The following is a 15,770-nucleotide window of genomic DNA, read 5'->3' as shown; positions in this document are numbered from 1 at the left end:
CTACTTTGTACAGGCCTGGCTCTTGGCATTGGAATCCTCAGTGGATCAATGGGCTAAACTTCTGTCCTAACAAGTTGACACTTTTGAGTAGGAGATGGATAATCAAAATCAATTAGTAACGTGTCAGAGGTTAGAAGCTGGCGAATTTTACAGAGAAAATGAAACCTGAGGCAAGTGAGCCTCAGGAAGATGTGGAGCAGAGAGTCTTGGCAGAGGCCCTCTAGCTGCATGCGGTTGATCAACTGTGGAGGGTGAGGAGGAAGTAGGAACACTGGGCGTTATGGACCCCTACTTCAACTCAGTAGGCCACCTCTTGACTGTCACCTCCCCTCCTATCTCCTGGTGTCCTGAAAGGCCCTGGGTTCTGAATTTCCATTCATAGGAGGCCTCTCTCTTCTCTCTTCTGCAGCGTGGAGGGTGAAGCCCCCAGCAGCGAGACCTGCACATCTTTGGACAGCCCTTCAGCCTATCGCCAGGGTCCCTTAGTGCCTGGCTCCAGCCTGAGCCCGGACTACGAGCACACATCTGGGGGCACCTATGGGCTATACTCTGGGCCGCTGGGGCAGCAGCAGCGCACACGGAGGCCCAAGCTGCAGCACTCGACTTCCATCCTACGCAAGCAGGCTGAGGAGGAGGCCATCAAGCGCTCACGCTCTCTCTCTGAAAGCTATGAGCTCTCCTCAGACCTGCAGGACAAGCAGGTAGGTGGATCCAGTCTCTTAGCCACTGGGGACAGGCAGCAGAGCTGCTCTGCCTGCTATGTGTCTTCCCAGTAATCATGTGGCCCTTTGCTGGAGTAGCAGGAGTCTGTCAACTTTAATGCTGGTGTTCTGCATTCTCCAACACAAGGAAGTATGAGTAAGGTTCATGCTCCTTAAGAATGCGGCCTTTGCCTTAGCGTGAGCTAACTTGCCCCTCCTGAGGCATGGAGGGATTCAGAGTGAAGGGACTGGACTGTGGACATTTCTTCTGTCAGGCCTTTGCCTCTACCCTGTTCCCAGCCCTAATGCCTGGGGCCCAGGCTATAATGAGGGTCCAGATATCAAGGCCTGACACCACAAGGACACACAGATTGTGTGTCGAGCTACTGAATTTCTAAGTCCCCAGGAGAAGTCTGACCCTTGGGAAGTCTGATCAGGGAGACCCTGGAGAAAAGGGAGGGTCAATTTACAACAGAAATAGCTCTTGCTCTAAAAAGAACACCAAGTCCAACCACAGCCAGTGAGGAGAAGTTGTTTAGTATATCCTTTCCAGTTTGCAAGTTAACAGTCTTATGGGAAGTCACCTCACTGAAGGCTGCAGTTCTGCCTTGATGGGCTTTGGACCACACCCACACTGTGAGGTCAGCACCTCTGTACTGTGTGAGGCTGATGCACCACCTGGCTGAGTTCCAGGAAGGAGGGAAAAGGGGAAAGGCCTGTCACAGCTGGGTGGTGGTGGGTGGGGGGAGCAGAGAGCAGGAGGTCATTGAGGGGCAAAGAGTTCTTACTTTCAGGACCTCAGAGTACAGACACAAGGTAGGCACTTTAACAAGAATTTAAGTATGAAACTCTGAGGAAAAGTTCCAGGCTTCAGGAGAAATCCCAGGCTCTTCCTGGGAAGCAGTTGTGCAAGCATACAGGACTAAGTTGTCTCTCTGACTCAGTCTCCCTAGCTCCTGGACACTCAGCTTTGGGCTATCTCATATGGGTCCTTAGCAGCCACCTCTGCACTTGCCTGGCCCCAGGACCGTAGTCCTTCAGACTCCAGGCTGTAGAAACCATCTTGCCCTTCCCTCCTGCCCATATGTACCCCATGGGCTGGCTGTCCTCTGTCCACTTTCAGTCTTCCTATGTGTCTTTTTTGGAGCAGAGGTCTGGGCCTAGTATGGCCCTGACTTCTCTGGGGAGCAGTGTGGTAACTGCCCAAGGTGGGCCTTTCCCCACAAGGACTTGTTCTCCTGCTCTTGGTATTGCCCTCTGACTTTGGACATCCCTGCCCACCTCAGTCAGCCCTGATCTCTGTTAATTCTTCTACCTGTGAGTTGGTATTGAGCGGGGAGATAGCAAGTGGCCAGAGTCTAATAGCAGATGGCCCCTTCTCAGTCTGTGGAAGCAAATAATCTCCTGCCCCTGTGGTATTTGGCCCCATGAATAGGTCCATAGCAGGGGGCAAGTCCATCTGTGCCAGTGTACTGGATGTTGGGGAGTCTACTGTGGAACAAGGTCATGTCCTAGCTCTTGACCTGACACTGTGGTCCAGGAGATAGACCATGGATAAGTTAGCAGTAAAAACACAGTTTAATTCCAAAAGTGATATAAACGTTAGAGATTAAGAAGTAGGGGAAATAAATTGAGTGGTTGTGGGAGGTGACAGCATTGGATAAGGGTAGTGGAGAAGACCTCTCTAAGGAGGCATTAGAACTGGGTTTTTGTGGAAGGGGCTTTCCAGCAAGAGGTAAAAGCAAAACAAACTTGGGAGAGAACGTGGCAGGGAAGAGGTAGTAAAAAGTGAGAATGAGGAAGTGTCATTGAGGACCAGTGAGCATTTGACTCTGCACTGAGCTCTTCCTGGCAATTAAGACAAAAGTTGGACTAGGACAGGCTACACAAAAATTGCCAGATGAATGTAGGGTACCTGATTCCAAGAGAGGTTCAAGTCTGTGTAATACAAAGTCCCATTTAAGTGGAAGAAGCCCAATGGAAAGCCATGGCTTTTCCATCTGGCTCTGGGGCCACTGCACCTCCTGGTAGTTTCCTATCAGTGAGAGCCAGAGGAAAAGGTCTTTGAAATGTGGTAGTTCTGCTTTAAGGAAGGGTGTTTCTTCCTAGTTTTTCTTCCCCATTGTGAAGAAGTGCCCCTTTAAAGGCAGAGTGAGGGTTTGATGGGAAAGACCTGGCTGGGATTGGCTCCTTGTCACACTAATTCTTTGAGCCTCCTCTGAGAAGTGTGCGTCTTTGTAAGCATCTGAAGACTGTGCATCATTGTGAGTATCAGGTGAACATACACTGATTGGATCTCCTCCCCTGTGCCCCAGTAAAATTTCAGAGCAGGCCTTGGGTGGGTTCTGGCCTAGGGAAGAATGGCCACCATGAGCCTTGGCGATGGGTAAGAGCAGGCCTGGCTCAGTGTGTGTTCTCTGGGGGAAGCCAGGTAGGAGGGACTGAGGGGGGCTTTGATGACAAAACACAGAGCCCATTTCTGCCTTCCTGAAGTCCCTTTTTTCTCCCTCCCCTGTACCTTCAGGTTTGGGAAGCTGGTCTCAGACAAAGAGGGTTGCTGCTTGGTTTGTGAGGTCCAGAGTCAGCAAGAAAAAATAGGCACTGGAGTGAGCTCTGGGCCTGAGCTGGTGACCCTGGCATTATGACCTCTACCCTGCCCCCAACCCCCATCAAGCTAACATAAGGGGTTTAGGACTTCAGGCCTGGGATGGCAGAGAAGAGAGGGCTTCCTGGAGTTCAGCCTTGAGCCCTTTATTGGCCCTGTGGGCTTTCAGAGCTCTGTTCAAAACCAAAAAATAAAAAAAACAATTCTGCTTACAGATGTGGAAGTGAAGTCACCTTCAGAATAAAAGAAAAAATAGACTTACCCTGGCTCACTCTGGGTCTGGCCAGGCTTTGAAAAAGCAGTTGGAGCCACATGCATGCCACTACCCCCTCCACCACCCATTCCCCTTCTTCATTCTGCTAAGAGAGCTGCTCTTCCCAGCCTGCTGCTCCCTCTCTTGTGGACCCCAGAGAGCTGGCGCGTTGCACTTGCAGGGGGCTGGCATGCCTGAGATGGGTTGCTCATAGAGCTGGGCATGCTCTCACTGTCCAGAGAGGTGAACAGGCCACCAACTGGCAAGTGAGGGACCAGTACCCATACTTGGATGTATGAAGCTGTGAGCCCTTCCTTCCCAGTCACCACAGCAGTTCTGAGCAACCCTCTCCCCTGACTTCAGTATCTATTTGACTTTATTTCAGTGACATCTGTGCCTGTCTATCTGTTCTCCTTGGCAGACTCTTCAGAGAGCAGGGACCTGGTTTCTCTGTGCTGCCAACTTTGGCGTGATGCCCAGCATGGAGTAGGCAGGTGGGACATACATGAGCAGGGTTGAGTGCTTTGCCTCCCCAAGCAGTGTGACTTGCTCCCAAGGATCTGGGAGCTCCCTTGGCCCCATATCAGGTGTCCATTTTGCCTGGCCACCTGAGAGAAGACAATTTCTTCTCTTGGATTCCCACCAAGCAGGCCCCAGCTCCAGGCATCTATTTGTTTTTCACTCAGGATCGAGGTATGAGGAGCCGCCTTCAGGGCTGTCCTTGCTCACGAGAGGGCTGGCGTGGGCCTCAGGACTTCAGGAAACCCATGTGTCACATTGGGGAGTTCCACTCCTTCTTGCCTGCCTGCAGCCTTGCCCCATCTCCAAACACAAGGAGAAGGGCTATCAGGACCTGTGTTAGAGAGTGAGAGTTGGCTCCTGACTCTGGGTGTTAGGTCTCTTCTCTGGGCCTCAGTTTTCTCATTTGTACAGTGAGGGGACTTAGGAACCCCATAGTCTGTCAACACCTTCCAGGAATACACTGGAGGGTCTTGCAGCCCCAGTTGTCTCTGAGCTTGGCATGTGCTGAGTGACCAGACCAGCACAGTCTCTGAGCAGGGCTGGAGTTAAAACCAAGGCATCTGGCCTTGAAGCCTGCTCCTCAGTTTGGTGATTCTCTCAGACCTCCCTAAAATTTAGTGACTCCCTTGGCCAGCAAGAATGCAGTTGGTGCCATAGAGACGAAACAAAGCTGGAAGTCTGCAGCTGATGCTCAGCACCCAGGATCTTGCTGAGATCTTTGGCAGGTCTCTTAACCTGTACATGCTCAGTTCCTCATCTCTTGGGGTGGGGGTGCTGCCTTCACTTTTTCCAATATCTCCAAAGTTGTGTTAAACTGCATACTCTAAGATGCATGAGGACCACGGCTTCTATGGCCAAAGTTTGGGACATCATCACTTTTTAAAGGTTCTGAGAAGTCCTGTAGGGAACACACTTGCTTTCATTTAACATGGTGTTTCTCCATCTCATGTTACCTGGAACCCAGATTTTGCATATAAGCATTCCCCAGTGGTTGTTTTAAGCAGTTTTGGAATGTGCTGAAGCCATCCCAGATGGTGCTGCTATTGGGCTGGGGAGCAAGAATGACTGCTGGTAGGTATTGTGCTGCTCCAGCACTCGGGAATATCTTCATTCTCCCTTCCTTTCCCTTCCAGGTGGAGATGCTAGAACGGAAGTATGGGGGACGCCTCGTGACCCGCCATGCAGCCCGCACCATCCAGACAGCCTTCCGCCAGTACCAGATGAACAAGAACTTTGAGCGCCTGCGTAGCTCCATGTCAGAGAACCGCATGTCCCGCCGGATTGTGCTGTCCAACATGAGAATGCAGTTCTCCTTTGAGGGGCCTGAGAAGATGCACAGCTCTTACTTTGAAGGGAAGCAGGTCTCAGTGACCGGTGATGGCTCTCAGTTGGGGACCCTAGTGCCATCTGAGTGCAGTGAGTTTGTTGAGCCGCCTTCCCTCAAGTCTTCAGCCCCATCTAGTGACTTCGCAGATGCCATCACTGAGCTGGAGGATGCCTTCTCCCGGCAGGTAAAATCTCTGGCCGAGTCCATCGATGATGCCCTCAACTGCCGCAGCCTTCATGCTGAAGAGGCGTCAGTCACCAACTCAGGGCGAGCCCAGGACACGGACCCCCAGACAGCCCTGCAAACCATGGACCGCCACAAACTGGATGAGATGACAGCCTCATATAGTGATGTCACCCTGTACATCGATGAGGAGGAACTGTCACCACCCCTGCCCCTCTCTCAGGCAGGGCACCGGCCATCCAATGCTGAATTAGACCTGCAAATAAGGGCTGGAGGTGCCACTCAGGACTACTGGGCCCTGGCTCACAAGGACGACAAGGGGGACACAGACACTAGCTGCCAGAGCACACCATCTCTTGAGCAGCAGGAGCAGCGGCTGCGGGTGGAGCACCTCCCGCTGCTCACCATCGAGCCTCCCAGTGATAGCTCTGTGGACCTCAGCGACCGCTCAGACCGTGGCTCGCTCAAGAGGCAGAGCACCTATGAGCGTAGTCTTGGTGGACAGCAGGGCAGCCCCAAGCATGGCCCCCAAAGTGGCCCCCCTAAGGGCCTGTCCCGGGAGGAGCCAGAGTTGCGGCCTCAGCCTTCCAGGCCCCTTGATGGCCACTTGGCCATCAATGGCTCGGCCAACAGGCAGAGCAAATCTGAGTCAGACTACTCAGATGGGGACAACGACAGCATCAATAGCACTTCCAACTCCAATGACACCATCAACTGCAGCTCTGAGTCATCATCCCGTGACAGCCTGCGGGAGCAGACACTCAGCAAACAGACCTATCACAAGGAGACCCGCAACAGCTGGGACTCACCTGCCTTCAGCAATGACATCATCCGCAAGAGGCATTATCGCATTGGCCTCAACCTTTTCAACAAGTGAGTGCCCACCAGCCCTGCAAGAGAGTGTAGGGCATGGCAGTGACACCCAGGGGACCTCGACCAAGGCCTCGCTTTCATGCCCCAGTGCCTTTGTGAGCACCTGTGAGGGTGCCCCTACAGCAGCACCTGGCATAACCAGTGGTATTGGTAGGGGGTATTGGAGCCTGGTGAGCAGTGTTGTGGAGAGAGCAGACACTAACAGGCTGAGCAGGAGCATAATCAGGGGCTTCTCTGTACTTTAGCAACATGACTTTGGGGCCCTGTCAGCACCTAGAATAGTGACTAGTACACAGTAGGTGCTCAGGAGACTTTACTATGTAAAGGCTGATGCAGTGTGTAAATACCATGCCTGGCTGTGTACGTCGGGCTCCAGCGTTTGGATATTTTTCTCTGGGTGATATGGAGCGGGAAGATCTTTGAGGAAGGACGTAATGTGGTCTGTACTTGGAGGCACGTATTGGGGGAAGCAGGACACAGGTAAACCTATGTTAGTGGAAGTCTCAGCCAGCTGGAAGGCCCTTTGGGAGGTGTGTGAACTGGGTCTGTTGAATGGCCACTACCTGCCATGGGTTCTAGAAAGGTGATATAGAGGCATTCCTGAGAGAAAATCTAAGAAGGGTGACTGATATTTAGAGGCAGGCTATTCTTACTGTTGCCAAAAGTAGCAAAAGGGGAAGGGACTGGACACTCCCTTGGAGGAGATGTTGGCCAGCTCTGGTTATTAAACCTTGGTTTTCACATCATTTCTCTCCATGGGGCCTCCAGGATTTGGGGTCACCAGACACCAGCCTGGTTCTGACCTCTCCAGGGTTGAGGACGTTGTCAACCTGCCTAGTGGTTACTGACACCCAGTCACTATGCTTCCCTGCTTCCTCATCTCCTATGTTGGGGGATTCTTGTCAGCACTTTTGAGCCATCCTTGGTGGTAGTGGAAGTGCTTTCTGGGGGATTCAGAGAGGCCTATCCCAGAGGGTGGGAATAGGGAGTGTCGCATTCCTGTGGGAACAGTCAGGGGGCCGGGGGTGGTTAGTCCTTACTCACCTAAGAACCAACTCTTGGACACTTGACATCTGCCGGGGCTGCTCTTTCCTGAGACTCCCATCTGCCTGTGGCCTGCTGCATATAAGGATCAGCCCTGTCACTGTGCCACTGTGCAAGTTGTGATCTGGAACAGCACGCTGGACAGGGAAGGTCATGTGTTGCTGAGCTCATCCTAAGCTCTGTCCAAAAAGTCTGCCTATGCTGCTGCAGGGCACAGCTAGCTCCTAGATCAACTTAGATCCAGGCCTGTGCCTTCCTGGGGAAGATCAAGATAACCTGGGGATTTCCTCAGCTCCCAAGCGCCTACCTGATCCCTGGCAGACACTATGTTCTGATGTGGGAGTCCCAGCTGAGTGGACAGGTGGAGGCCAGAAAGAAGTCTCCCTCAACTACCCAGTAGATTATTTCTAGATCTATTAGGTTTTATTTTTTTACTTTTTATTGAATTTATTGAGCTGACATTAGTTAAAAAATTACATAGGTTTCAGGTGTACAGTTCTATAATATGTCGTCTGTATATTTTATCGTATCATGTGATTAATACCATAGACAGAGTGTGGGCAGCCGGCAGCAGGGTGAATGCAGGTTGAGCTGGCTACTTTGAAGGGGTGGACCCCATGGGGGCTGTGCAGAGGATGTGCGGGTGTGCCAGGATCCAGGAGAGTCCCACGGATTCCAACCAGCTCCCCTGGATGTCCAGCATCAGAAGGTGGGCTGAAGGCTTCAGCATCTCCAGGCTTCCTGTTAGTGGGTCCTGCAGCATCCCCCCAATCCCCATCCCACTGACTCTGATACAACAGAGTCAAGGAGCAATGGGGAGTCAACCCCATTGGCCAAGATGGCAGCAGGGGGAGGTTCTTACATGGAGCGTACTGAAAGCTAGAAAATAAATGGACAGAGCCCAGTGTGCCAAAAGCTAGAAAGATGAACAGACAGGACCCAAGTGCACTAAAAGCTACCAACATAATTGGATAGAAAAAAATCCCTCCCTTCCCTATCCCTTAAGAACCTTGGGCTTGAACGGGAAAGGGGGATGGTCTTCAGGATAGGAATTCAACATTCTCCCAAGTCTTGGCCCTAAATAAACATTGGGGTTTTTTGTTTTGCTTTATTTTTCCACCAGCACCTGCCTTATGAGTTTGGCTGTATTTTGGTTACACACCCACCACCCTAAGTCAAATCTTTAATCATCATTTATGCCCTCCTTGATCCTCTTCTATTTGTATTAGTTTTTTTCAATTATTTTTATTGATTATGCTATACAGTTTTCCCAATTTTCCCCCTTTGCCCCCCTCCATCCAGCACCCCCTACCTTCCTCAGTCAATCCCCACACCATTGTTCACATCCATGGGTCATGCGTAAAAGTTCTTGGACTGCTCCATTTTCTATACTGTACTTTACACCTTCTGGCTATTCTGTAACTACCTATTTGTACTTTGTAATCCCCTCACGTCTTCACTCATTCCCCCACACCCCCATCCCATTGTTAACCATCAAAATGTTCTCCATATCCATGATTCTGTCTCTGTTCTTCTTGTTTGTTAGTTTGTTTTTTAGCTTCAGTTGTTGATAGATGTGTATTTATTACCATTTTATTATTCGTAGTTTTGACCTTCTTTTTCTTAAATAAGTCCCTTTAACATTTTATATAAGAAAGGTTTGGTGATGATGAACTCCTTTAGTTTTTTGTTGTCTGGGAAGCTCTTTATCTGCCCTTCAGTTCTAAATGACAGCTTTGCTGGATAGAGCAATCCTGTCTGTAGGTCCCTGCTTTTCATGACTTTGAATATTTCTTGCCAGTCCCTTCTAGCCTGCAAAGTTTCCTTTGAGAAATCAGCTGACAGTCTTATGGGGGTGTCCCTCTATGTAACTAACTGCTTTTCTCTTGCTGCTTTTGAGATTCTCTCCTTATCTTTAACCTTTGGCATTTTAATTATGATATGTTTTGGAGTGGCCCTCTTTGCCTTCATGTTGTTTGGGACTTTCTGTGCTTCCTGGACTTGCATGTCTATTTCCTTCACCAAATTAGGGAAATTTTCTTTCAGTATGTTTTCCAAATAGGTTTCCAATCTCTTGCCTTTTCTCTTCTCCTTCTGGCACTACTCTGATGCAAATGTTGGAAGGCTTGAAGTTTCCCACAAGCTGCCTACACTATCTTCATTTTTGTTTTTTGGGGGCGTGGATTTTTTTTCTTCTTGTTGTTCTGATTGGTTGTTTTTGTCTTCCTTATGTTCCAGTTCATTGATTTGATTCTCAGCTTCATTCAGTCTACTGTTGTTTGTTTGCCTGTAAATTATTCTTTATTTCAATTAGTGTATCTTTCATTTCTGACTAGATCTGTTGTATGCTGTTGAGGTCCTCACAAAGTTCCCCAAGCATCCTTATAACCAGTGTTTTGAACTCTGTCTGATAGATTGCCTGATAGATTGCATTTAGCTCTTTTTCTGCAGTTTTACTCTGTTCTTTAATTTGGGTCATGTTTCTTTGTGTCCTTATTTTGGCAGCCTCTCTGTGTGTATTAGGTAGAGCTGCTTTGATTCTATGTCTTGGTATTGTTGCCTAATGTAGTAGGTGCCCCATAGGGTCTAGTGGCATGGCCTCCCCTATCATCCAAGCTGGGTACTTGCAATGTGTTCTTTGTGTGGGCTGAGTACACCTGCCTCTTGTAGTTGAGCCTTGGTTGCTGTTGGCTGATCAATGAGAAGGATTTACCCAGACCAGTCAGCTGTAAGGACTGGCTGTGACCACTGACCACCAACCTCCGCCCTCCATGGAGGATCAGCTGTGCAGGGGTGGGGTGGTGGTTCTCTTACCTGGTCTGTAATTGTCCACTGGGTACCTTGGGTCTGGGATTTCCTGAGTGGTGCAGGCTTAGGTCAGCCCCTATCTGTGTTCTGCCTGGGGCCACTCTGCATGAGCTATAAAGCAGTCTGAGATATGTGCTACTTGTGCTAGGCCTGGAGATTTCCAGGTGATGCTAAACCATGAATCTTGGCTGGCTGCTGCTAGTTCCAAAACTGGAGCCACTTAGCAAGAGGTATGGGAGCTGGAGGCTCACTGAGGTTAGCTGTTGCTTGTTTGATAGGATTTAGGAAGTTGTGAAGCATGAGCCAAGACCAACCATTCATGTGCAAAAGTCACTGTTAACAGCTTGGGTGAGCCTGTAAGTTGGGCAGGACAGAGTCTCAGGGGATCTTCAGGTCAGGACAAACAGTGTGAGCCAGGTTGATGGAGCCTCAGATATAGCTGCTGCCTGCCAGCTCTGTAGTCCTGTGGCTCTGTGCAGGGGAGAACTCAGAAAGGGACAGTGGCCTCTTCCCCTCTTTCTGTCTGACAAAAAACTGTCCCCTAGCTCTCACCTTGATGCCAGATACTTCAATTCTTCCCCATATGCTACCGGTACCTTTCAAGCTGCTATCCTGATGCTGGAGCTCACAGAAAGTGAACCTGAGTAAATCTGTGTAAATCCCCTTCTTTAAGGGGAACTGCTTGGGACTCCAGAAGTTTAAGTTTCTTCCACTGATTAATTCCCTACTGCTTTTTGCAGCCAGAAGTTATGGGGACTTATCTTCCTGTCATTGGAACACTGGGCTGGGGAGCCTGGTGTGGGCCTGGGACCCCTCACTTCAAAACATTCCTCCCAAATTATCATCCACCACACGTGGGTGTGGTATCAGCCTGTCCCCACCTCTCTGCCTCTCCTACCAGTCTGGGTGGATGTGGTTTCTTTAATTTCAGACTTTTGTTCACCTCGATTTCTGACAGTTCTAAGTGATGGTTGTTCTAGATTTTAATTTTGATGAGGTTGTGTGAGGAGGCAAGCTATGTTTACCTATGCTGCCATCTTGACTATAATTTTGTATTAGTTTTTAATTACATGTGTAGTATGTGAAATGTGTTCCCCCAAAAAAGAAAATGAAAGCCTTTTGATTACGATAGCATCCCCCTGGACTCTTGGCATTTTGGAGTCTCTTCTTCCAGGTCCCTTTTCTGTGCATATGTATGTCCTGTTAGGAATTGTAGACCACTGTGGTCCAGAATGCAGCTCTATGCCAGGCTACCAGGGTTCAAGCCTAGCCCTTTTACTTCCTTCTATATATCCTTGGGCAGTGCAGCCCTGTGCCACAGTGGCCTTGTCTGTACAATGGGGCTGAGGCCAATAGCATCCACTTCAGAGGATGTGAGGAGGAAAGGAGGGGATGTGCAAAGTTCTCAGAGCAGCTCCTGACACAGAGTCAGCCCTGCCCAAGTATTAGCTGCTGTTACTGTGGCTTTGCTGACATCATCTGGTTCTGCAGTTATGGGGATCATCTTACTGTGACAAGGATGCATGGTTTGGAGATCTTCCCTGTTAGTACCATGGACCACCTCGACTCCGCTTGGAGCTGTGTAGGGTACATGTGTGCTTATCCATATTTATGTGGCCAGTTGCTTTTTCTTTTTCACAGTCATCAAAAGGATAGTGTGGATCCAATCTTTACATACACTCTCCAGGGAAGATAGCTAGAAGTGGAATTGCCAGGGCTTGGGCATGTTTTTATTGAAATAGTAACTATAATTTTCTCTTTAAAGAGGGGCTTATCCATTTCCTGTCTCTGCACCTGGACCTGAGCATTCTTTTTCCCTCACATACTTGTCAACACAATGTGCCTTGGTCTGGAAACCTCCTCTGTAACCCCATTTCCGACTCCTCCCACAATTGGCTACACCTGCTAGTACTGCCTTATTTTTCTGCCTTTCTCCACTGCCATTACTCCGGGCAGGCATGGCCCAGAGTGAACCAGAGTGAACCATCTCTAAGCTCTCAAGCAGGTGCTGAAAAGGGGTGGGGGAGGGGTAACTGCCTTCCAGTTACACCAGGGGACAAAGTCATGCATATCTCCCTGGCCCCACACAGGCTATGAAGGTAGCCTGCTGTTAATTGATATGCAAAAAAACTAGATTGTTGTGCCCCTGTTTTCCCAGCCCCCAATCTAGGCTTGTGGGGGTCCCTGGGGCCTCTCAGCCTGCACCTTGTTAAGCCTAAACCCTATTACACACCTACTACATTCCAGGCACTGTTTTAGGGACCTGGGACATTCATTAAACAGACTAAAGATACTTGTGAAGCTCCACACTAATGGTTAGAGGATGTTTTTTATTGCTGTGCCAACATCAGACTTTTATGTCTTCTTATTAGAACAAAGCCCTTTTTGTTCTTTTTAAAAATTGTCTCGGCTCTTCTTAGTAGGTATTCTTGTACATGAATTTTAGGATCAGCTTGTCATGATCCATGGAAAATCTTGATGGACTTTTCATTGAAGTCACCTTCAGCTCAGGGTTTAACTTGGAATAACTTGAACCTTCACAACACTGAGATCCAACCATAGGGGGCTATTGAAAATTGAAATTAAAGCTCATTAAAATTAACCCAGTTTTTTAGGTGTACTAGCTGCAAAGCAGGTGTCCATGGGCTATGTATAGATTCATGGCTGTGGTACCTGGCAGTGTGGGTCTAGAATAGCTTCATGGCTACAGAGCACGCTGGCAGATAGTGATGGCTGGAGTGCTGAGAGAGACAAACACGGTGATATTGGTTGCATGTGGGATGTGGGGCTAAGCTGTGTGAGCAGCCCCCTCCTCTCTGCCAAGAGCCCTTGAAGTCCTTGTGAAACATGCCTTCTGCCTATCAAGTGTGCACATTACAGTGCACAGCCTTCCTCCAAGCACAGCCTTCAGGCCTCCCAGCCTTGGTTTATCATCTCAGCACACTTGGTTAGGCAATTGAAGGAGAAACCACTTTTCCAAACTGTATTATTTAACAAGCAAGCACCTATCTTATTCAGATTCAGAGCTTTTTGATTCATAAAGCCCTTTCACAGGTGTGTGCCTACTGGCTAGCTCCCCTGGAACCCAGAGGGCTGGTGGTTCCACTCTTAAGTAGAAAGAGCCCCAGGACCCTCTGCAAAGATCAAGGCAAGAGCTGGGAGCTTGAGGTCTTTGAGAGCCAGGCAGTGCTGTCACAGCTCCCTGGAGCTGCAGGCTGAGGAGCTTCAGGCTGAGGATGATTGAGGACAGGAGATTCTAGTGAACACTGAGTACCCTATTGCCCAAGGTCAGAGTCCCTCCTGAGAAGGTTCCCCACCACACCCCACCTTTCCACCACCTACCTTTCCTCACCACACCCCACCTTTCCACCACCTACCTCTGCTTCCCATGGCTCTCCCTGAGGGTCACTTGTCTCCTATCTTTCTCCCTCCCCAGGTCCTCACACTTATCCACACCCCTGACTGCCTCCCCTGCTGACCAGGCCTTTCAGATGGTCCTTAGTTCCCACCCACTCCCAGCAGTGAGCCTTCCGTCTTCTGGGGAATAAGGAGGGTCCGAATGATGTATCCATAGTGAGTGAGCCCATGAGCAGGAAGAAAAGGAAAACAAAGGAAACCTGAGAAAGTGATGCAGATTGTCAGGCAGGGCCCATCCCAGCCTGCTAGAAGAGGCTGGGGCTGTCAAGCCTGACATCTGGGTATTCCTCTGAGATTCTGTCTCATAGCACTAGAGAAAGGGTTGGAGTCCAGGAGCCAGAGGCAAGAGGGTTTTGGCCCCAGCGCTGCCACATACCAGCTGCAGGATATCAGCATCTCCTTGTACCCTTTGAGCCTCCCTGGCCACGCCTGGAAAATGGTACAGGATCCCTGTTGTCAGAGACCTAGCGAGGATTAGAGACAGTGGAACCAAGAGCCTTTACCTCGGGGTGTTTTAGGGTAGTAGCTGAGGATGCACCCAGAACTGGTGTCAAGGGGAGGGGACTTTCAGGGCCTCAAGCTTTAGGAGGACCCAACTGCCGGTTTGGTGGACATAGCAATCATAAATAATAAGAATGGCTAGTACTTAAATATACTGTTAGTGTGCCAGGCACTGTTCTATGAGTCTTGTCATGCTTTATGTGATGTTCTTTTGTAGGGTAGGGACTATTATTAATCTTATTTTATGGATGGGAGAACTGAGGCTCTGAGAGTCACTTAGATGGTAGGTAGCCAGACTGGAATTCACACCCCTGCCTCCTGGCTCCTGAACACCTCCTCTTAAAATCCAGTGTAGGAACTGCTACCACATGTGTAGCCCTCTGCACCTCTACCTGCCTACTGGCCAGAGTGGCAGGAGCTAGGGTTAGTGTCCCACAGCACCTAGCAGGACAGCTACTCAGCCTGTCAGCAGCTTGCCCATGGAAGGCATTTTCATCCCACCCCAGGATCCCCAGCTCCTGTGCGCCAGGGTGCAGGCCTCACTGCATCCCTTTCCCTTCTCTCATACCCCTCCCACTTACTCTCTGGCAAAGGTCCAGGTGATCATAGTCCAAGCCAGTTTTGTCATAGGTAGACCAGGCCAGACCTCTCCAAACTCTGTAAGAAAGTCCTCTCCCCAGAGCTGCCCTGTGATGAATCAGAAGTCCTCATAAGGGAGCAAGCACCTTATCTGTGAGGAGCATGAAGCAGGGCCTCAGCAACCGTGTGATGTGACAGTGCTGGGACTCCTGCTTGGGCTGGGAGCTATTCCTGGGGTCCTCTGAGGTGCCTTCCAGCCCAGGACCTGCATTGGGATGCAGGCTTCCCCTCTACCCACATCCAAACCCTGGGGCTTGCCAGCTGCCAGGTGTCACCCTGCCTGCTGCCTGCTGGAACTGCTCAAGAAGAAGGCAGAGAGCACTGCTGAGAGTCTAGGGGCTGTTCTGAGATTTCACGCTTCCAACATCCACTGGGGCGGCTGCACTCTGCCTGAGAGGAGGGGCAGGCCCAGAGGGTACAGAGCTTGGCCAGCCTCTCTGTAAGCAACAGAGCTGGGATGGGGCTCTTGATCTTCTAACTCCAATTCTGCTCTTTGCATGTAACATGTTTATTGTGATTAATTAAAATAACAATGATGATAGCCAGCCTGTATAAATATGTATTAAATGCCAGGCACTGTGCTGAACACTTCATGTGCGTCATCTCATTGAATCCTCACAGTAATCCTATGAAGCTAGGCTCTAGGAAGCCAGGGCTCAGAGAGGTCCAGGTACCAGTTTAAATAATCAGCTCTCTTAGAAGCACTTTGAGCTACTAAGGAAATTGGGGTCCCATTCCCCTCTACATGAGCCACTCCTTCAGCCTTTGGCCCTCATTGCCCTCAGAGCCCCAAGGATCCTTACCTGTGTCCTGGGTCTGTGGTGCTTGTGCCGAGTCCCTCAGAGAGGAAGACAGTGCCAAGGCAAGCCCTAACAGGTTGTCCTAGCCATGGTAGTG

At 49.9% G+C, this 15,770-nt stretch overlaps 1 protein-coding gene across 7 annotated transcripts in view; it reads left to right on the top strand.

The window, feature by feature from the left end:
- The window catches only part of IQSEC1 (IQ motif and Sec7 domain ArfGEF 1), a 211,821-nt gene that overhangs the window by 164,899 nt on the left and 31,152 nt on the right, over positions 1–15,770 (top strand). For all 7 annotated transcript variants that reach the window (XM_045850721.1, XM_045850722.1, XM_045850719.1 and 4 more), the window contains exons 2-3: positions 410–701; positions 5,215–6,464. In XM_045850721.1, coding sequence (XP_045706677.1) covers positions 410–701; positions 5,215–6,464 — 1,542 coding nt within the window. The remainder of the gene's footprint in view (positions 1–409; positions 702–5,214; positions 6,465–15,770) is intronic.

This window comes from Phyllostomus hastatus, unplaced genomic scaffold (genome assembly GCF_019186645.2).
Source record: "Phyllostomus hastatus isolate PE091 unplaced genomic scaffold, TTU_PhHast_1.1 phas_contig_86, whole genome shotgun sequence".
In the NCBI taxonomy this organism is placed as follows: Eukaryota; Metazoa; Chordata; class Mammalia; order Chiroptera; family Phyllostomidae; genus Phyllostomus; species Phyllostomus hastatus.
This window is presented reverse-complemented; position numbering and strand designations above follow the sequence as displayed.